Source organism: Ostreococcus lucimarinus, chromosome 16 (genome assembly GCF_000092065.1).
Source record: "Ostreococcus lucimarinus CCE9901 chromosome 16, complete sequence".
In the NCBI taxonomy this organism is placed as follows: Eukaryota; Viridiplantae; Chlorophyta; class Mamiellophyceae; order Mamiellales; family Bathycoccaceae; genus Ostreococcus; species Ostreococcus sp. 'lucimarinus'.
The window spans coordinates 288821-309750 of record NC_009370.1 but is presented as its reverse complement, the minus strand read 5'-3'; the positions used below and the strand labels follow the sequence as shown (position 1 = coordinate 309750).

The 20930-nt window shown below is 58.5% G+C and overlaps 7 protein-coding genes across 7 annotated transcripts; 4 read left to right on the top strand and 3 right to left on the bottom strand.

Moving 5' to 3' along the window:
- Positions 1-8: 8 nt before the first annotated feature.
- Positions 9-1748, bottom strand: OSTLU_28143 (predicted protein; the record flags this gene model as incomplete). The annotated part of the gene is made up of 1 exon (XM_001421868.1): positions 9-1748. The coding sequence occupies one exon, from the start codon at positions 1746-1748 to the stop codon at positions 9-11; it is 1740 nt and encodes a 579-aa protein (XP_001421905.1).
- Positions 1749-2507: 759 nt separating this feature from the next.
- On the top strand, positions 2508-3392 carry OSTLU_89440 (predicted protein; the record flags this gene model as incomplete). Its single annotated transcript, XM_001421995.1, has 1 exon — positions 2508-3392. One exon carries the CDS (start codon positions 2508-2510, stop codon positions 3390-3392), a length of 885 nt encoding a protein of 294 aa, XP_001422032.1.
- A 271-nt stretch (positions 3393-3663) lies between these two features.
- On the bottom strand, positions 3664-4458 carry OSTLU_5580 (predicted protein; the record flags this gene model as incomplete). Its single annotated transcript, XM_001421867.1, has 1 exon — positions 3664-4458. A coding segment is annotated over one exon (795 nt), but the record flags the coding sequence as incomplete, so codon positions are not given.
- A 765-nt stretch (positions 4459-5223) lies between these two features.
- Positions 5224-5715, top strand: OSTLU_93883 (predicted protein; the record flags this gene model as incomplete). Its single annotated transcript, XM_001421994.1, has 1 exon — positions 5224-5715. One exon carries the CDS (start codon positions 5224-5226, stop codon positions 5713-5715), a length of 492 nt encoding a protein of 163 aa, XP_001422031.1.
- Positions 5716-6037: 322 nt separating this feature from the next.
- On the bottom strand, positions 6038-6298 carry OSTLU_37721 (predicted protein; the record flags this gene model as incomplete). Its single annotated transcript, XM_001421866.1, has 1 exon — positions 6038-6298. A coding segment is annotated over one exon (261 nt), but the record flags the coding sequence as incomplete, so codon positions are not given.
- Positions 6299-6986: 688 nt separating this feature from the next.
- Positions 6987-7532, top strand: CYN22 (Peptidyl-prolyl cis-trans isomerase, cyclophilin-type; the record flags this gene model as incomplete). Its single annotated transcript, XM_001421993.1, has 1 exon — positions 6987-7532. One exon carries the CDS (start codon positions 6987-6989, stop codon positions 7530-7532), a length of 546 nt encoding a protein of 181 aa, XP_001422030.1.
- A 734-nt stretch (positions 7533-8266) lies between these two features.
- On the top strand, positions 8267-20602 carry OSTLU_25682 (predicted protein; the record flags this gene model as incomplete). The annotated part of the gene is made up of 1 exon (XM_001421992.1): positions 8267-20602. One exon carries the CDS (start codon positions 8267-8269, stop codon positions 20495-20497), a length of 12231 nt encoding a protein of 4076 aa, XP_001422029.1. The 3' UTR covers positions 20498-20602.
- Between the last annotated feature and the right edge of the window lie 328 nt (positions 20603-20930).

Sequence of the window (20930 nt, the reverse complement as noted above, 5' to 3'; positions counted from 1 at the left end):
ACGAAGGATTAACGAGTGGTGATGTCCTCGACCAACGCGTCGCTAAACGTCTTGTTCTTTTGGAAATGCCGCATGTGTAAGATCGGAACGCATCCTTGCGATGCGATGGATGGACCCGCGCCGTCCGCGCTTTCGTATTTGCGCGGCTCCTGCGCGGCGAGCACGGCTTCGCCGGCGGCGGAGCCGATTTTGTCGCACATCTTCATCAACGCGTCGTACGAGTTCATCTTCATGTACGGACAAGACGCGCACCCGCCGTCGAGCGAGCACCCTTCGCCCGCGACGACGCCGGGCACGACAGGGATCTCCGCGTCGCCCGTGGCGGTGATGGCGTCGGCGGAAACTGGGAAGACGATTTCGGCTTCGACGCCGCGAACGCCCGCGTCGCGCGCCGCGCGAAGACGCGCCTGCACCGCGCGCACGATGGACGTCACCATCCCAGTCTCGGTGCCGAGCACGAATCGCAAACGTTCGCCTTCGGGAAGCGCGCGCTCGATGGCTTCGTCCACGCGCGCGCACGTGTAATCCAAGATGTTTTGCGTCGAGCCGACGACGCCCAACCCGCGATCCTTCGCCTCCATGGCGAGCTTGAACATTTCTCCGGGAACTTCAAAGTGCGCGGTTTGGTACGCATCGCCGTAAAACGCGCGCACGGTGTTGCAAACGTCTTCGCCGAACATGTCGTGCACCATGCACGTGCCGTCGTTGAAGTACTTCAAACGAGGCAAGAGCGCCTTGACGGTTTCTCTGTCGTGCGCCGGATGCATCGCCTTGATGTCCTCGTCGTCCCACGTCGTCATCCGACGCAAGAGCTCGGCCAAGTTCCCGCCCATGTACGTATCGGGGCCGTAAAATACGTGCACGTCGGGAATCTGCGCCGCGGCTTGCAAAACCGTCGCCACGACGTTGGAAGACGTGCACGTGATGGTGGGAATTTTCGCATTCGCCGCCGCCTTGGTGTCCAAACCAGTGTTGATGTAAATCACGTGCACCGAGTTCTTCGTCTTACTCGCATCTTCGAGATAGCTATCGTAACTTTCGCTCTGTGCGGCTTCCGCGAGCGAGCATCCGATGTCTTCCGCCGCCATGCGATACACCTTGGCGTCCGCGTGCCCGGCTTCGTCGATGATGGCGCGAACGTTCTCAGACATGAAATCCACCCCCAACACCCCGATCGTCTCGCACCCGTCCTCGACCATCTTCACCGCTAAATCCGCCATGACGAGCGAATCGCTGATGGCGATGTGCGGATACGACGCCTTTGCGGCCATCAAAATGCCTTGCACCTCGGGATCCATGTAAAAGTGCGCCACGATGCCGATCTTCTTCGTCGACAACGCCTCGACCAAAGCCTTCACTTTGCCCGCATCGGGCTCCAAATACGACGCCTGCGACGCCGCAAACGATCCACGCGATCGCACTTCGTCCGCGGTGACGATCAAGCTCGGAAACGGATCCCCTCCGGCGTCGGCTCGAAGCGTTCGCAACTGCTTCTTCGCCGTCTCTAACATATTCTTAAACCCATTCGTTCGCGACTTCTCCACCTTGGACCCGATCCCGATCTCCATCGCGTCCACGAAATCATCTCCCAGCTCCAAGCACTCATCCACCGTCCCACCGCTCAACGCCTCGCACAACAACGTTCCGTATCCTCGAGTCGCGTCGCTCTCGCTCGCGCATCGCGCTCGCACCCGTCCGCTCGCCTCATCCACCACCGCCTCGATCCAGCTCGCCGACGCGCACCCCATCACGCGCGTCGTCGCATTTCTCCCATCCTCGTCCAGCCACGCGTCGTCGCCGCCCCGCGTTCGCGCGAGCGCGATCAACCATTTCACGCGGTCCGCGACGCTCGCGCCCGCGTCCCGAACCCTCGCGCTCGCCGCCGACGCGCGCTCCCGCACGCTCCCGCCCGTCGTCGTCTCGCGCGTCATCGCGCGCCGCGCGATCGCGCGTCGCTCTTCCGCGCCGCGTCGCGCTCTTCCGCGCCTCGCCGTCGCCGTCCCGCGCGTCGTCGCGCGCGCCGACGTCGACGACGTCCGAGCCGCCGTCATCGCGACGTTTCGCGTCGTCGCGTCGGCGCGTCGGCGCGTCGGCGCGCGTCGGCGCGCGCGGGCGGTCGGCGCGAGCGTCGCGCGCGCGTCGGCGTCGCGCGCGCGCGTCGGGCGGTCGGCGCGCGTCGCCGTGTCGCGGCGACGGCGTCGGCGATGGATACGTCTAAACCCTAGCTAGGGTTCAGCGGCGACGGCCGCTCCGGATAACCCGCGCGCGCGTCGACGCCGCACAGCGCGCCTCGAGCCGACGCCGACGCGCGCGGCGACGCGCGAGCGCGAGCGCGCGAGCGCGCGCGCCGACCGACCGCCTCGCGACGCCGAACGGCGGCCCGACGACGCGTCGACGGCGTCGAGAAGACGCGAAAGGGCGAAAAGCGTCGCGCCATGCGCGCGACGACGCCGACGACGCGATGCGCGATGCGCGCGCGAACGGGGGCGGTGAACGCGCGAGTGCGGATGCGCGCGAAAGCGTCGCGGACGGCGCGCGCGGAATGGGCGCGAACGCGCGCGGGAGGGACGCGCAGAGCGATCGGCGAGGGCGAAGGCGAGGGCGCGGCGACGACGGCGGCGAACGACGACGCGGAGGAGGACGACGCGGAGGGCGAGGCGCGAGATTTTGATTCGCAAGCGTTGCCGGAGAATTATTGCATCATCGAGGGGCGGAACAGTGTGGTGGATTTCGCGGACATGCAGGCGGGGGAGATCGCGCAGAACATCGAGAGTCGCCGACAGCGATTGTTTTTGTTGATGGAGGAGTTGCGACGGTTGCGGGTGCAGCAGCGCGTGAAGACGATCGGGTTGGACGACGATGAGGTGAAGGAGACGCGGGAGTTCGAGTCCGTGATCCCGGGATTCCCGGTGTTGACGGAGGATAGCGTGAAGGATTATCGGATTTATTGGGGCGCGGCGGTGGGATTTTTGCTCCTCTTCGGAGGGTTGATCGCACCCATGGCGGAAGTGAAACTCGGGCTCGGCGGGACGTCGTACGCGGAGTTCATAGATAGCGTGCACTTGCCCGCGCAGCTCGCGCAGGTTGATCCGATCGTGGCTTCGTTCACGGGCGGCGCCGTGGGGGCGATTTCCGCCTTCTTCGTCATCGAAATTCAAAACGTCAAAGAGCAGCGCAAGAAGATTTGCATGTATTGCAAGGGGAGTGGGTACTTACAGTGCGCGGAGTGCTCGACGAGCAACCGCCCGGGGCGATTGATCGATCCGACGTCGAACACGAGATGTATTTGTCCGACGTGCAGCGGCACGGCGAAGGTTATGTGCACGTCGTGCTTGTGCACCGGGATGGCGCTCGCGACCGAGCACGATCCTCGCATCGACCCGTTCGATTAACACACATTCTTTAGTCGGTCCGATTGGCGTGCGCGAACGCAGCTGTGAATTCATTTACTGTTCATTTGTTACAACTCGATCATCGCGTCGACGAATCGCCGCCGCTTCTACTGCCTCGATCGCGTCTTCGCCGCCTCTTCTCGTCCGCGGAAATCACTTGCGAGCGCACTCGATCCTCATCTTCGGCCGTGCGAGTCCACTTCTCTTTCTCCTCGCTCACTTGTCGACGCACCGCCTCTTCCAAGTCGTCGCAAAACGTCGGCGCCATGGGCGTGATGTGATGGTCCATGACGAGCGACGGTTTGCTGTCGCGAACCTTACCCACGACCTTCGCGGGCGAGCCAGCGACCATGGTGTGCGCCGCGACGGGCTTCAACACTAAGCTCCCCGCACTGATCATCGATCCGCGCTCGACTTTGATGTTCCCGAGCACGGTGCTGTGCGCGCCGATCAAGACGTGCGACTCGATTTTGGGATGACGGTCGCCGACCGCCTTCCCGGTGCCCCCCAGAGTGACGCCTTGCAAGATGCTCACCGAGTCTCCGATCACGCACGTCTCACCGATCACCACACCCGTGCCGTGATCGATCAAGATCCCTTTCCCCAACCGCGCCGCCGGATGAATGTCCATCGAGAACACGGCGGAGATTCGACTCTGCATCGCCAACGCCATGAGTCTCTGCCCGCGGTTCCACAGCGCGTGCTGAATGCGATGCGACTCCAGCGCGTGAAACCCCTTGAACAACAACAACGCGTGCGAGTACCCCACGCACGCCGGATCTCGTTCCTTGAACGCCGCGACGTCCGCCCTCACCGCCTCGCGCAGCTCCGCGCCCGCCGCCGTCTCCTCCTCCTCCGTCAGCACCGTGTTAAAAATCTCCATCAGCTGCGTCGGCAGCAGCGTGCTGTCCGCCAACTTATTCGCCAACACGAAGCTCAAGCTCTGCTCCAGCGTGTCGTGACTGAGCACGCTCGCGTACAGGGAGCTCGACAGCATCGGCTCCCTCGCCGCGTCTCGCCTCGCCTCCTCTCGAATCGCCGTCCAAATGTAATCCACCGCCTCGTCCGCCCCCTCGTCGCCCGCCGCGCCCGCGCCGCCCTCCCGCGACGACGCCCCGATCTTCGCCGCGTCCCGCCGTCGCGCGACGTCGTCCGCGCGCTCGATCTCGTCGCAAAACGCGTCGTCGAGCGCGTCCGACTGCAGGTACTTCGGGTGCGCGCGCGCCCACACCGCGTCCATCGCCGACGCCCGCGCCTGCGCCGACGCGCGGGGCGCCGTCTCCCTCGCGCCGCTCGCGCCGTCGTCGTCGTCGCCGCGCCGCGCCTCGGCGCGAGACGCGCGGCGACGACGCCGCGTCGAATCGTCGTCGCGAATCGTCGTCGCCCTCGCGCGTCGCGCGCGCGCGCGCGTCGCGGCGACGCGCGCCGCGGTCGCGCGCGTCGCCGCGCGCATCGTCGTCGCCGCGCCGCGCGTCTCCCGCGCGCGCGTGTGCGGCGCCGCAGATCGACGCGCGTCCCGATCGTCGCGACGATGATTCGACGCGGCGTCGCGCTCGCGCGTCTCGCGGGACGGCGCGGCGCGGCGACGACGACGACGACGACGCGCGACGCCACGGCGCCGCACTCGACGCCGACGCGCGACGACGCGGCGCACAACGCGCTGATGCCGTGCGTGCAGGGCAAAGTCATCGCGACGAGAATAGTCGCCGTCGACGCGCGGAACGGCGTCGCGAGCGCGCTGACGGGGATCCGGGGCGCGGTGACGTACAAGTTGAGCGAGCTGGACGCGACGCCGCGGGTCGGGGACGTCGTGGAGGCGAGGGTGACGTGGATGAATAATCCCGCGGGCGCGCTCGACCTGGAGGTGAAGGGGCTGGCGAGACGGCGGTCGCTGGAGCGGGTGTGGAGGGAGCTCGTGCGAGCGCGCGACGCGGGTGCGACGGTGAAAGGGAGGATATTGAACGCGGTGAACGGGGGGTACGCGGTGGGGATCGCGGGAATGATTGCGTTTTTGCCGGCGAGAGCGTATCGAGGTCGAGCGCCGCCGACGACGGCGGAGCGAGCGGCGGCGGGGGGGGGGAAGGTGGACGCGCCCGTGGTCGGAGAGCTGTGCGGATTTAAAATTCTGAAAATGACGTCGAGCGGGGAGAATTATAAGAACGTCGTCGTGAGCGGGCCGGTCGGGGGGGGCGCGAACGAGCGCAGGGCCGCGGCGAAGGCGAGGAACGAAAAGGCGCGCTCGTGGGGGACGAAACGACGCGGCGACGACGCGGCGGAGGCGGCGACCGAAGACGAGGCCGCGTCGCCGGATGAGGAAGAATAGCGGCGAACGAATCGAACGAGCGGTGTGTGTAGTGTGAGATTGAACTTTTAAACTCGACGTCTCGCGAGAGCGCGCCCTTGACGAAGTTTGGCTGGTAAACGAAAGTCACGCAATTCGTATCATTTCGTATCTGACAACGCTAAGAGAAAGCTACAAGAAGTACACCGGCGGCGCGAGCGCCGCGGGTAAAAAATCTACCCCCCCTCAACGTGTCTGTCTTTCGGCGGTCGCCGTCTCCCAGTCGCGCGTTTGCGTCGTGTAACGTGTAAGTAAAATTTTGGACGTCTCGTCGCGTCCGTCGTGAAATCACGCGCGTGAGATTTTAACTCCCGTGCACCTTGATCAACGCCTTTTTAGAAATCTTCGCCTCGAGAAGGAACGTCGCGATTTGCTTACGCTGGTCTCCTTGAAGCTGAACGATGTCTCCGTGATCGGGATCCTCAACGATGCATCCGTTGCAGTTGAACTTCTTCTTGAGATCCTTGAGCACCAATTTCTTGTTGATCTTCGGGTTGAGTCCTTGCACCGTCGTCAAGCTCTTACGTCCGTTACGCTGTTGCACGCGAATGTGAATGTAGTTCTCCTGAACCGAGTCCGCGGTTTCCTTCTTTTCCTTTTTTGGCTTTTCTTCGTCTCCAAAGTCAAGCGCTTCGTTAGCAAAGGGATCGTTGGCTGCGTCTCGCGGATTCGTCGCGCGCCTCTCGTCAGTCTCTCGTTCGCGTCGTCGTCGTCGTCGTCATCGCGCCCCATCCCTCGTCATCCCTCGTCATCCCTCGCGCGTCTCGTCCGAGATCCGCGCGCTTCCCGCGCGCCTCGTCGTCTCGCGCGCCCTCGCGCCGCGCGATCCCTCCATCGTCCCGTTTTCCCGTCCCGCGCGCGTCGCGTCGTCCCCGCTCGCGCCGCTCGCCGTCGCGCGCGACGATCGCGCGTCCATCGCGCGCGCGCGCGCGCCCTTCGCGCGCGCGCGCGCCGCGAACCGCGCGACGCCGAAAGAATCGTTCGCGATTCGAGGTCGCGATCGCGCGTCGCGATCGCGTCGCCGCGCGCGCGCCGCGACGCGATCGCGACGCGCCGCGCGCGTGGCGTCGACGCACCGAACACTAAGTCGTCGGCCATAAAGAGAAGGTCTCGCGAGGGTCCGAGCGTCGACGCGGTCGACGTCGCGCGCTGTGATGTGAGGAATCGTCCACACTCATCGCCGCGTCGCGTCGCGAGGCGCGACCGGGACCGCGCGCGCGCGTCGCGGGCGACGCCGCGCGTCGTCGCCGAGGATGTCGTGGCACGATCGCGCGCGCGTCGACTCGAATCCGGTGGTTTTCTTCGACGTGACGATCGGCGGCGCGAGCGCGGGGCGGGTGACGTTCGAGCTCTTCGCCGACGTCGCGCCGAAGACGTGCGAAAACTTCAGGCAGATGTGCGCGGGGGAGTTTCGCTCGCGCGAGGGCGCGCCGCGAGGGTACAAGGGGTGCGCGTTTCATCGCGTGATCAAGGATTTCATGATTCAGGGCGGGGACTTCGTCAACGGCGACGGCACGGGGTGCGCGTCGATATACGGATCGAAGTTCGACGACGAGGCGTTCGTCGGCAGGCACACGGGTGCGGGGTTGCTGTCGAGCGCGAACAGCGGGCCGGACACGAACGGGTGCCAGTTCTTCGTGACGTGCGCGAAGACGGAGTGGTTGGACGATAAGCACGTGGTGTTCGGACGCGTGCTGGGAGACGGGATGTTGGTGATTAGAAAGGTGGAGAACGTGGCGACGGGGGGCGGGAATAAGCCCAAGCTGCCGTGCGTGATCGCGGAGTGCGGCGAGATGTAGCGGACGCGCGCGAATTTTACGATGGAAGCGGTCGACGCGCCTTCGGGGGCGACGGAAGTCAAACAAAAAAAAGCGTCGGTCGAAAGAAACTCCCTACCGCATCGTTCGGATGCGCGCGCGCGGGTCCGTGGATCATCCCGAGTGCGCGCATTCGAGATGGTGCGCATCGCGGTCAGGGATTTCCCTCCTCCCAGGTGGGTGGTCGCCAGTCCCGAGGGGCTGTCGGCGCCGCCGCCGGAAGGCGAGCGATCGTTCGTTCGTTCGCCGAAATCGGGCGAAGGCGTAGGGCGCGAGGTCCGCTGCGGAGCTCGCATCTCCAAGAATTCCGAAGAATTCGATTGAATCCCGAAGAAAACAATCCGTTCGACCTCGCGTCCTCCAACTAGCCTAGACGTTTATTTTGTAACGCCCCGCGCGCAACACCCTCGTAACACCCTTGTAACACCCTCGTTTTTTTTTGAAAAGACGCAACACCTCCCCCAAACGTCGCGGCGCGCGTTCGTCGCGCGCGCGACGGCATCGCGCGACGCGAGCGCGACGAACGCGGAGCGAACCGAAACCCCCGACGCGCGACGACGCGGCGCCCGCGCGAGGGCCGCGCGCGAGGACGGACGACGCCGCCGACGCCGACGCCGACGCCGACGCCGATGCCGCGTCAGCTTCGCGAACGACGCGCGCCGTCGCGGTCGACGACGCGCGATGGCGCCGGACGTCGATGGGACGCGACGCGAACGATGATGCGCGGGTTGGTCGTCGCGAGCGCGCTGTCGTCGCTGCGAGGGGTCCACGGGGGGTCGTCGCCGTCGCCGCCGAAAACGGATTGTGTAGGCTTTTGGCAAGGGAGTTGCACGGCTTTTTGCGGACCGGCGACGTACTCGCAGACGTTCACGATCACCGTCAAGCCGCGAAACGGTGGACGAAGTTGTGGAGCGTATGAGGGACAAACACGAACGGAGAATTGCGAGGGTATAGCGAATTGTTCGCCGCCGCCGAGCCCGCCGCCGCCGCCGAGTCCGCCGCCGCCGCCGAGCCCGCCGCCGCCGCCGAGCCCGCCGCCGCCGAGCCCGCCGCCGAGCCCGCCGCCGCCGAGTCCACCGCCGCCGCCTGGTGCCGGTGCTGCGATTGAAGTGAGATTTGGTTCCACCACGGAGAGGGTTGCGGCGTACTCGTACGATTTCCAAGTCGCGGTGCATCATCCCGCGTGCGCTGAAGCGAGCGATTGTTTACTGAATGTGAATGAAGAGAGCGTGAGCAATCACGCGCTTGGTCTCCGATGCGATGTTCGCGTGAAACGAGACGATCAGTCGTGTTCCGAGTCGGATTACGCGGATAACTTACCGTGTCGCAAATGGAATGATTTTTTCCCGAAGGCGCTCGCGCTCACAGAGTTGGATGGGACGCACTCGGTTGGATCTCACACCATAACTTATAACTGTCACTTTGTTACGGTCGATGGCATCGTTCCAGGTTCGGAAACCGTTGGTCAACACTCTTTCGAAGTTATCAAGGGTTGCGATTTGCACCTGCCTCTCGGATTCAACGCCGCCGGCCAAGCGAGCGCGAATCAGAATTCGGGGCTTGAAGAACTGGTCCGGTACATATTGCTGAGTAACGATCAATTCAACAACGTGCTGTGCGATGATGGCGAAATTTACAAGACAAAGGAAAGCATCTTTCGTAGGCACGACGTCGATCCCAGCGACGGACTGCTGCGACTGAATGAACTTCAGGCCATGTTGGTGGAACAAAGCGTTTCGAGGTACATTCTCAACGTTTGGAATGACCAATTTCGCGCCGCGCACGACACAGATCTGGCAGTGTCTATTGTCGACGTGATGGAAATCCCCGTTCGACCCGTCAAGTGCAGCGGAGCTCCGTCGAACAGTTTCAGTATCGATAGCATCACCTATCCGACTCTCGACTGGCAAACGGAGAATCGCTGTGTGAGTGGCCTCAACGGGCTCACCACTGCATGGTCGTACAGTCCTAAGCCAACGAACGGCGATTACGTCTGCGCATACGTGGATGGTATACTCTTCAATCAGATCAACGTTGCCGACGGTACAGTCGACGACGTCGTCGATGTGCGCTTTGAAGAGTATGAAGTCGGCGGCACGACGCTTCAACTTCCCATCTCCTTCACGGACATTCGCCCAGCAACGAGTGACTTTCTCGACGAACACGCTTCTCTCGTGGCAGCATTTACGTTTGATGAAGACCCTTTACACGACGGATCGCTTGATTCGGTCGCGCCAATCGTCGACGGACAGTCTTCCGTCCCGATGAGATTGCAGCCGAAATCCGCTCGCACAATATCGGGATGTTCGGGGGGCAACGGATTTCGCTGCCTTCAAGCAGTGGATGATCCTGGGACGAACGATTATTCATACTCTCTTGATAAAGAAGATACGCTTGGGCACGACATCGCGATGAGCACATGGGTGCGCATCGATCCAAGTCGTTGCTCGCAACCCAAATCCTCCAACGACGAATCACTCATGACGGTCGCTCAGTTTCAAGGACAGTTGGGACTTCACGATCACAGACTCCACGTATACCTCAAGATACGTACGAGCGACGGCATGGTCGAACTGCGGGCATCTCATCAGGTCAAGGAGTCTGTGGATCCTCCGAGCGCTTTCACATCCTCAAAGGATGTGAAACTTGATTTTGCGTGCGACGGGGAGTGGCACCTCATCGCGTTCGCCGTAAACTCGGTGAATTTCATGACATTGTACGTAGATCCAACGAGTGACGCAAAGGCCACAGTAATCGATGATACGACTTACACGCGCGATGAAACTTGGCCGCTGAGCGCGCTCGAGTCAATGACGGACGTTACACTGCTTGGCGCGGTGGATTTTGAATTCGACGACGTTCGAGTGTATACCGGAGTGATACGCGAAGTGATGTTCATTGATACCGTAAGATGTGGACATTACAAGCGCTGCGTGCTTCGTCAATCATCCGCACCAAAAGCTCGAAGAATTGTGTGTTTAAGTGGCGTCATTTCGGACGCTCGCGAGGAAACTTACTCAAAGTTTGAATGTGGAGGTGGATTGTACTACGATGGTTCTACTATTGACGTCAACGGAAAACTGGATCCAGTAGGAGTCACTTTCAGCTTCCGTGATACCGCCTGGAATGACGTTGGGTTCGAGATTCTTCGTCAAAGCATGCAGGATTCTCTGACGGATGCACCTTATGAGTCAGTGGTGATGATTGACAGTGGCCTCACGTACTGTCATCGATCGTACGCGCCGTTGCTTTTCGCCGACAGAGAGGCGGCGGCAATCCCAGGACAGATTTGGAAGTATAAGGTGGTGACGAAAACATCATCCGGTGGAAGTATAAACTCTGTCCCTTTCAAATTCATCACGCCCTGGCACGGAGAGGTAGGTGGTTACGTGTACGCCGGTGATTCCGCTGTTCCAGTACCCGACGTCCGAATATGCGCTAATTTTCACGACCCGATCGTAATAGATGGGGAGGTCGCAAATTACCGAGGGTCCAGGCCTCCAGACGCGGATGAAAATGAGAATTCGACGATAACTTTACGGCCGAGCGACGACGTCGAATCATCTTCCAGCAATGTCGCACTTTTCAAGCACGCATACTCAAACCCTTTGAATGAACAAGCGTACACGCTCACCGATGGGAATCACATACCTACCGGTGAATCTGTCGTCGTATCGACGGGTGGCTACGCGCGCGTCGATCTTGGTCTTTGGATGTCAATAGGCAGTGTTCAAGTATGTCTACAGCCGCAATCGATCAAGGCACGCCAACTTGCCGAGGGTTCTCTCACCGACCGACTGGGGTATTCTGGCGATACAGGCGATGATCCAGACGTGATCGTTGATCCACCTCGTTACGAGAATGATGTCATCCGACTCGTGCGAGCAGACGAGAAACTCTGGGCGAAAAATACTGATCGACTAGACGCCGAAGCTGGTGATACAGTGTTGTTGGAATGCTGGGTACGCGCCGTCGGGAAGGAGGCGATTATGACTTTCCAGATTTTAGGGTATGAACAACAAACTACAGCAGCAGGCCGTCAGACCGTTGGTGACGCGCTCGTCATTACAGCTGAACCGAATAAATGGAGGAAAATAAGGCTTAAGCACACGTTAGAGGACGCCGCTTTCGTCGGATTTACTGTATCAGCTTGGTCGGAAAGTACGTTCTACTTCACCGGAGCTCATTTCACTCTTAATACTCTCACCGAACGCCTCGAGCTTGTTCAGACAAGCGCCATCAGTCCTTTAACCGCGAGCCCAACTGCGCCTCCACCTGGTTTCGAGGACGTTGTAAAATCGGTGGACGCAGGCGTTTCAGTCACGGTGCACGTTCCTGGCGAGTCTTTGCGCGCCCTGACTGGAGATTCTGTCGTGGTGTCGTTTTGGGCGAAGTCTTTGGGTGGTGAACGCGCGGTGTCAATCGACTTGCGCGGAACATCCGCCACTGACGCCAGTACGGAATCATTCACCATACATGAGGAATCGTGGAGACGTTTCAACGCCACCCTCATATCATCTCAAGATCAATACATAACTTTCCCCGAGATTTCGTTTGGTGCGGAATCGAGCAAAGTTGAAGTAACGGGATTTGAATTTCGGCAACAGGCGAGTCCGACGCTTAGTTTACCGATGAAAGTGCACGTGCATGAAATCGATCCCGAAGACACGACTAATTATGGATATGCATGTAACCACGATCCGTCTGATGTCAGTGATGAATTCGCAGACTGTTTGACGTTTACATGCGGGGGGGGCGGGGGCGACACTGTGCAGGCGATGCACGGGCAGTTTGTATCAGTCGTGGCGGTTCGAGACGTCAATTTGACTGAAATAAGAGTATTGGGTGGTGAGACGCGATGCCCTTTCAGCGCGGTCACTGATTCGGAAGGATCGTTTGTTGTTCATATCACAGACTCCACGGGTATGACGCCAATCAAAACTCACGTTGACATCGGGGCGTACAAAGTGGAAGTTTTTGAAAAGACGACGCAGCCCATCTTGCAAACGTCGGACGTGACAGACCCGCTGAACGTACCCAGTAAAGTCTTATTGGTCTTAAAGGAAGATGATTCGTCATCTCCTGAAACCACGACGTCACTCTTGGGTAGGCAGCGCTGGGGGCGCCGCCTCCTGGGGAACATTGCGCAGTACATACCACCGCCGCCGTCGCCACCGCCGCCGTCGCCACCGCCGCCGCCGCCGCCTGAAAAAGCGGCGGTTGGCAACGTGGTCTGGGTGACGCTTCGCAGAGCCAAAGCGTCGAATCGAAAAGTTTGGCGGCGATCTCCAAATTGGTGGAATTATTTTTCCGCAGCCGGTGCGGTGAGTCGTCGGTCGATCCACGGCCTGACGGACTCAGTGCGCGGAATCTCGGCTCGTTGTGGGTCTGAGTCCGGCCTCAAGTTCATCGGCTTGAATCGGCAGTCCGCGGCAGAGACCGTGTCCAGTCGAATGGACTTCAGCATCAGATGCAATTTTCACTCCGATGCAGTTGAAGTGTACGAAGGTGGTAAAAAAATTAAGGGTGCTGCAGTGGCGTATACGGACAGCGATACACTGCAAGTCGTCATCAACGACGCCGGAGCCGTGGAGTACTTCAAGAATGAAATTCGCTTTTACACCAGTCAACAGACTCCCGAGTACCCGCTGCACGCGGATGTTGCTTTTATTATGCGTGGTTCCTTCAGCGATGTTAAATGGGTCGAGCGCATGGCGTCACCACCACCGCCATCGCCGCCGCCGCCGTCGCCGCCACCGTCACCGCCGCCGCCGTCGCCGTCGCCGCCGCCGCCGCCGCCAGGAAAGGCGGTGGCGGGCGAGATACTTGGTAGCGTCGCGTGGGTATCGCAAGTCGGCGTCGAATCCACAGAAAGTGGCCAAGTCACGCGCACGGCTGCAGTGACTGGCGCTTGGGACGCCGGTGCGGTGAGTCAGCGCGCTATTCGAAATGGTTCTGACTCTGTGCGTGGCATCTCCGCAGTCTGTGCCGGAGGATACAACAACAGGATGATCGGTTTGAACTCTCAGTCGACGACGGATTCGACGAATTATCAAAGTCTTGATTTTGCGATTTTTTGTACGTATACCAAACGGATCAAGGTGTACGAGAAAGGCAAGCGTAAGTATACGATGGCTGGGACTTACTCTTCGTCCGACTCGCTGCAAATCGTCATCAACGACGCCGGAGCCGTGGAGTACTTCAAGAATAAAATTCGCTTTTACACCAGTCAACAGACTCCCGAGTACCCGCTGCATGCGGATATCTCTGTCAAGGCCGGTTCTCTCACAAACGTTCACTGGGTCGAGCGCATCGCGTCACCACCGCCGTCGCCGCCGCCGCCGCCGTCGCCGCCGCCACCGTCACCGCCGCCGCCGTCGCCGCCGCCACCGTCACCGCCGCCGCCGCCGCCAGGAAAGGCGGTGGCGGACGATCATGTCGCGTGGGTATCGCAAGTCGGCGTCGAATCCACAGAAAGCGGCCAAGTCACGCGCACGGCTGCAGTGACTGGCGCTTGGGACGCCGGTGCGGTGAGTCAGCGCGCTATTCGAAATGGTTCTGACTCTGTGCGTGGCATCTCCGCAGTCTGTGCCGGAGGATACAACAACAGGATGATCGGTTTGAACTCTCAGTCGACGACGGATTCGACGAATTATCAAAGTCTTGATTTTGCGATTTTTTGTACGCATACCAAACAGATCAAGGTGTACGAGAAAGGCAAGCGTGAGTATACGATGGCTGGGACTTACTCTTCGTCCGACTCGCTGCAAATCGTCATCAACGACGCCGGAGCCGTGGAGTACTTCAAGAATGAAATTCGCTTTTACACCAGTCAACAGACTCCCGAGTACCCGCTGCATGCGGATATCTCTGTCAAGGCCGGTTCTCTCACAAACGTTCACTGGGTCGAGCGCATCGCATCACCACCGCCGCCATCGCCGCCGCCGCCGTCGCCGCCACCGTCACCGCCGCCGCCGTCGCCGCCGCCGCCATCGCCGCCGCCGCCACCGTCGCCACCGCCGCCGTCGCCGCCGCCGCCATCGCCGCCGCCGCCATCGCCGCCGCCGCCATCGCCACCACCGCCATCGCCTCCACCACCGATGCACGATTTTGACGAGACAGACACAGATGGAAGCGGGGGCATCGATAAGTCAGAGTTGACCGCCATCATCGAGAAAGGTGCGAGTTTTCCAAGCAATGGGTACGCGATAATTTCAGAAGAACTTTGGAATTCGTCGTTGGATATGGACGGTGATGGACTTCTGAACGCACAAGAATTCCTCAGTGTGGCGCATCGTCTGGCTCAACGGACATTGTTTGTCGAGCCAGTGCTCGTATTCCCTCCGCGGAAAATTACATACGACTTCGATTTGTTCACCGTGCAGAGTGTTAGCGCTGCGATCGCCGACGAGTCTCACCAGGATGCGCGTAGCCAAGTGTTTGGCAAAGCGTGCGAAAATTTCATCGTTCGAAGATCGACATCAGCCCACGTTCCGTACTCTTCCGAGGGATGGAACGAGTGGTATGATGAGCTCAGCGCAGAGAGTGGGGGTGATGTTGTGTCAAAAATCGATCACTGTCGCCCTCTCGAAGACGCCGAGTTCGATGCCATTGTCGTCGGCGATGAGACCTCCGTGTATGCAACACCGTTACTTGCTACATCTCCCGGCTCGAATAAGATTTTCGTTGACTTAGATGCCGCACTACTGCACGACGTGGTTCAAGATGATCCGCAGACGCTGTTCGCGCGCGTCACTCGTCCTGGATTGGATGTCGCGCTGTGGAGCACGCAGCAGCTGCCAGAAATCGTGCATGTATTCAACAACAATGACGTCGTCAAGCAAGCTGGAACTTCGGATGACGATGGTGACCTATATGAAAGTGATACCGTATTTTCGGATACGGCTGATATTGATGTCATCAACCTGGAGCTGACCCATAATCATCAGGTAGAGCAGAAAATGCAGGACGATACGACAGTGGTCATTTTGGGTGCCGTCATGTTCCCAATAGAATGGACCGAGTTGTCCGAGTGTGGACTTTTTGAGGCAAGCATTTATGTCAAAGATGAAAGCGAGGCTGGTGCGCCGCGACAATTCACTACAGACGAGACTGGCTGGTTCGAATTCGCAGTCACAAACGGGAAAACCTACACGATAACCGCGGAATATCCCGGTCACGAAATCTGCTATTCGGGAACCACCATCGTGGAAGCTACGAGAATTTGGAGCTGCGACGGTAAACCGACCACAGTTACTCTCCACGCCGTATCATCGAAAAAGTACATTTTCTTCTCAGACACGACGACGGCAAACGTCGATTTGGGTGTCTATCAAGGTGAGTGTGAAAAGCTTTACACAGGGGCGACTTTCAAAATTACCCCCATCAATGGCTGTCACCCACCAGCCATCTTCACTTCGGCTCAAGTATCCGGCTGGACTCTACCTGACCGCGACAAGGAAAACTCAGACGTTATACCAACATATCAAGAAGTTCCGAATGGAAGACGGTGGCCACTCGCCGCGATGGATTACTCGGTAGTGATCGAAGAGGCCCCATCCACAGCGAATTTCACGGCGATGCGCGAGGAGAAATATCCGAACGCGTTGTGTCATGTCGGAGTAGACGGCATCATTCCATACTTCCGCCAGCATCCAACAACGATCGAAAGGCTTGTACCATTACGCACTGAGCACACTTGGTATTCGGCGAGATACAAGTACCACGGTTATTTGTGCGCAGAGTTCGTAGATCTTTCTGTAATCACCGACGATGGCGATTACTGCTGGGACGTTGATGGCGTGAAAGCTGGTGGCATTAGACACAACCACTTTGTTGGGATATCGCCATTTTTTGATGATTTCGGTGGAGAAGGGCTCTACGCTTTGGGGCCGAAACTTGTGAGCGCCAAAGTACTTGAACTGCATGTGGAGAATGGTTCACTCGATGAATGCTTGACACTGCCTAGCGCCGAGAGCGGCGGGATGACGGTGGCCATGTTCAGACAAAGCGTCACCGATATAGCCGAAAATCCATGTCATACCGATCGCAATGGAGGACCATTGTGCGACTTTGACGTTGAGATCGATCCGGAGAGCGACAAACTTTTATTCCCCACGGATGAGGGCGAGAAGACGACGGATCGACTCATTGTCGCGGGAGATCCTAAGCTCTCAGGAAATTACCGCAGATCTGTCGAACTGACTGTGGGTAGATTTGATGGTTCGATGACAGTGACAGTTCCGTTGAAACGAGAGCTCATCTCTCTTGGCTCGAAACCGCGAGGCGAAGGGATCTACGGCGAAGAAAGCGATGACGTGTATTGGGCAACTGTTCCACTCGAAGGTTTGGTGTACATGACGGTACATGATCCGCCCGGTGGCAACTCTTACGCCGAACTTCTTATGGGCACGGAAGTGACCATGTCCGTGGAGCTTTCAGACGAACAAGCGGCGTCTGTGTCGAGTTCACACGAAGGCGGTGGCGGCGTAGAACTCGAAGTGGAGGCGAAACCTGGGTTCGGCGCTGGGTATGGCATGGAGGTTTTATTCCAGCTCGGAATGCCTCTCTTTAAGATAGATTTTGACGCATACCATGAGGAGTCTGGACCAGAATTTTCGGTCGCTCAGAGTTCCGCCGTCGGTTGGGATCTCACGGCTACGATAAATCGTGTCATACGGACAAGTACCGACGTCGCCATCCCGGGACGACAGGGCGATGCGATTCTAGGTGGCGGCGTTGAACTTGTCTACAGGCTAGCCGATACGCTCGATCTTGCGCTAAGGGAAGACGATAAACCGTGCTTGCGGATATCGACGGCGATCACATGGATGCCGAGGAAACCCACGTCCTACATATTCACGGTACACTCGATTGAAGCGAAAGTGATTCCAAACTTGCGGTATTTGCTTTCCGTCGTGGAAAGCGGCCTCATCGTCGGGGATGATTCTAAAATGGAAGCGCCTAATTGGCCACAGTACATCGCTGACAAAATTAACGTGTGGCAACGCACACTTTTGTGGGCTTCGCCAACAGTGTACAAGGTTCCTATGGAGCCGACTGCGGAAGGCGCTCCCGTGTTGTACGGTAAAAACTACGGCGCAATGGAGCGCATCATGGTTCCTTTTATGGATGAACAATCCGCGTTCGGTATGGAAGCCGAGAAAATGGAAACATCGTTCATAAGTGACGCGAGCGGTCCGATTTCTACCCCAATAGACGAGTTGAAGCTTGCTTGGAAGAGAATCGACAGAGTTAGTCCATACATACATGGCGTTCCAGGGGACTTGGGCGACGCGGATGGTACTATAGACACACTTAACGACTTCATTCTCTCGGATGAGACGGATGAATCTCGATTGTCCCAGCTCATCAGTGGCTACGTTAGCAATCCCGGGACTTTATTTTCAGACTTGTTGAGTGGAAACCTTGGGTTCCGCGGTGACGACGACGATAACGACGCCACCCCAGACGTCGGCAAGGTTTTCTGGTCACGAAAGAGTGAAAGGATGAAGCCGAAGTTCCTCGAGCAATTTCAAGAAGCGGATGAGCTCGTCACGACAATGGGGATGAATAGCCCCACTCGTGAAGATCTGAACAACACGGTTTCATCCTGCATCACAGAAAAATGCAAAACGCAGGCTCTAGACGTGTCGTCACAACTACTTCAATCGAGCGATCTTAGCGATCTTACGCTCGGAGAGGATGCATCCATTTACATGAACGATACGAAACGAGTCGATGCGTCGTTTACAGGGCGTATGGGTCCCCGCGGCTACTCCACCACAGATTCGAATGGACCCGCTGATGAAGCAATTTTACTATCGTTTAGCGGCGGTGGTGCTTCGACAGAGTACATATTTTCTTCCAACGAAAACGTCGACGGTCAAGATTACGCATGGACGCTCAGCCTGGACGGCTCAGCTGAAAACGGATACTCCTTCGCGGGTTCAATCGCCATCGTCAAGGGGCATGTAGGTGCTACCACGGATATGAGCAAGTCAGTTTCAAAAAGTCGTGCCTTTGCCTGGGCAAAGTATGAACACATGAGCACGATGTACTCATTAGGTGACCCAGATTTTGGGGATAAGTTTGTGCTCCAGGTCAGTTCCGACAAACGTTTCGGATCTCCAGTGTTCATCACGATGGGCGGCAGAAGTCAATGTCCGGGAGAAAAATGGACGATGTTCCGAGAAGCTGGCGTTACCATAGGTAAGGAGTCGACGCATAACACGAATCTGAACCCAGGAGAGCACGCTTTGATCCAACTTCTCATCAGCAATGAGTCGCCCTACAAGGAAGTGGCCAACATGGGCCTTCGTTTGGTAGATGGAGTCGCCGACTGCGTTGGAAAAATCATCGCGGCTGCTCATAACGCGGCACAGTTGAACGAGGACAACGCAACGTTCGTAAAGAATGCAGCATACGCCATGGCGGATAGCCACGAATGCTTTGCGTCAGAGTCTGATGACATTCAAGACCTGAAGGCGCGGATTGAAGACATCGTAGCGTCATACGAACAGTCAATGAGCGTCAGAGCAGGGAGATTGTTGGCAAACGCAATCGCTCGTCTCACGCAAACCACTACAGCACAAGGAACACTCCTACAGGGAATGAAGTTCTCGATCAATGGTATTCAAATGTGGTCATTCGGTGAAGTCCTACCTCTACGAAGATTGGCTGGAGAGCGTATGGATTCGCAAAGCGTTGTGCGCGAGAGTCGCGTGCTTCTGAGCGTGGAGCCAAGCGACGGAGTGTATGAAAGCTCGTACCTGGGGATTTCCTTGGTGAGCTTGTGTGAGTCGATGATTGAAGAATACATGTATCGCCCGATCATCTCGAGCAGTGTTACACTCGGTGCCATGTCGTGGAGTAAAGATTGCCCTCAAGTTGCTTTTCACTCGTCTACGCTCAGCAAGGAAGCAAGTTACTTTGAGAAGAGCGCAGCGTCTGATTCGAGCGTTTTGAGCATCTCGGTCGTAAATCCGAATAGATATTCTCTCTGGCCCAAGGAAACTGCATCCACGTCCGAAGCGTTGGTGACGAATGGGAATCTCGCCTACGTCTACGTGCAATATCGTTCGGTATCAGGAGGCGAATGGATCACAGCGAAAGACGCCGAGCGCGGTGCCGGCACGAATAAGAATTTCAATTTACTTTGCCCGGAGTCGCGGGGTGGAGACGGTTGCATCTTTGACTGGGATCTAAACGACCCTTACAACAAACTTCTGAGTGGATATAAAGATGGGAAATATGATATCCGATTGAAAACAATGTGCGTGGGCGGATCTCACCTCGCAAAGCCGTCAGTGCACGAATTTGTGAGCGATCAAAATCTCATGGTGAAGATAGATACGAAGGACCCGCTCGTCGGTGATTTCAAATATGTGAGCTCACAGGTAACGCAACGCGTCGATTTCATGGAAGACATTGATTGCACGAAGCAAGTGATCACGGCCAAGCGAGGCAACTCGTCGACGGGTCCCTTCGAAGCCGTTTCCAACGAAGACTTGAGACAGTACGTCCTTCAATGCGTTAACGATGGCGCTGGTGGTCACTGGTTGATGAAGTTTCCATACTTTTCACAAGGCTATCACAAAGTGACTGTTACGGAAGTGACCGACGTCGCAGGCAACCCAGCGGCTGAGTTTGAATTCGTCGCACCTGTGCGCGTCGGCGCGAGCACCGCCGAAACGCCACAACTAGGGTCGTCGGGATCTTCTCCACGACAAAAATCATCTCTCGCATCATCGAGCCCTCAAGATGACATCGACGGCAGTCAAAAGGTCGCAATTTTTTACACTCCCTTCGCGTTCACGCTGTGCGTCGCGCTGTTCGCGTTCGCGTTCCGCGCGCGCGCGCGTCCAGCCGACGCCGAAATGTCCGAACGTACGTCGCTCGTCGCGACGACGTCACGCCAAGTCGACGGCTACAGCTCCGTCATCTGATTGACTTGGACGTAAAATCCAAAACACCGTCATTTTAACTATTTCAACTCTACAGTACAACTTACAGTGCGACATCTTTAATGCAACATCTTTATTGAACATTAACAGTGAGCGCGCTCGCGTCTCGCCGACTGCGGCGGGTTTAGGCCTCCTCGACCGACCTGAGACTCGATCAAGTAAGAGCCCGCACTCGCCGTCGGCGCGGCGCGCGTTCGTCGACGATGTCCGACATCGAGATCACCGCGCCCGCGCGCGAGGTCGACGCCTCGCGAGATCGCCCGCGTCACCGCGCGTTCGCGCGCGCGCGTTGGGTGTTGACGATCATGGTGTTGGCGACGGGGGGCGCGTTGGCGCTCGCGACGCCGCGCGCGCGCGATGCGCCCGTCGCGAGCGCGAACGATGACCGCGTCATCGACCGCGGCGTCGGTCGGCG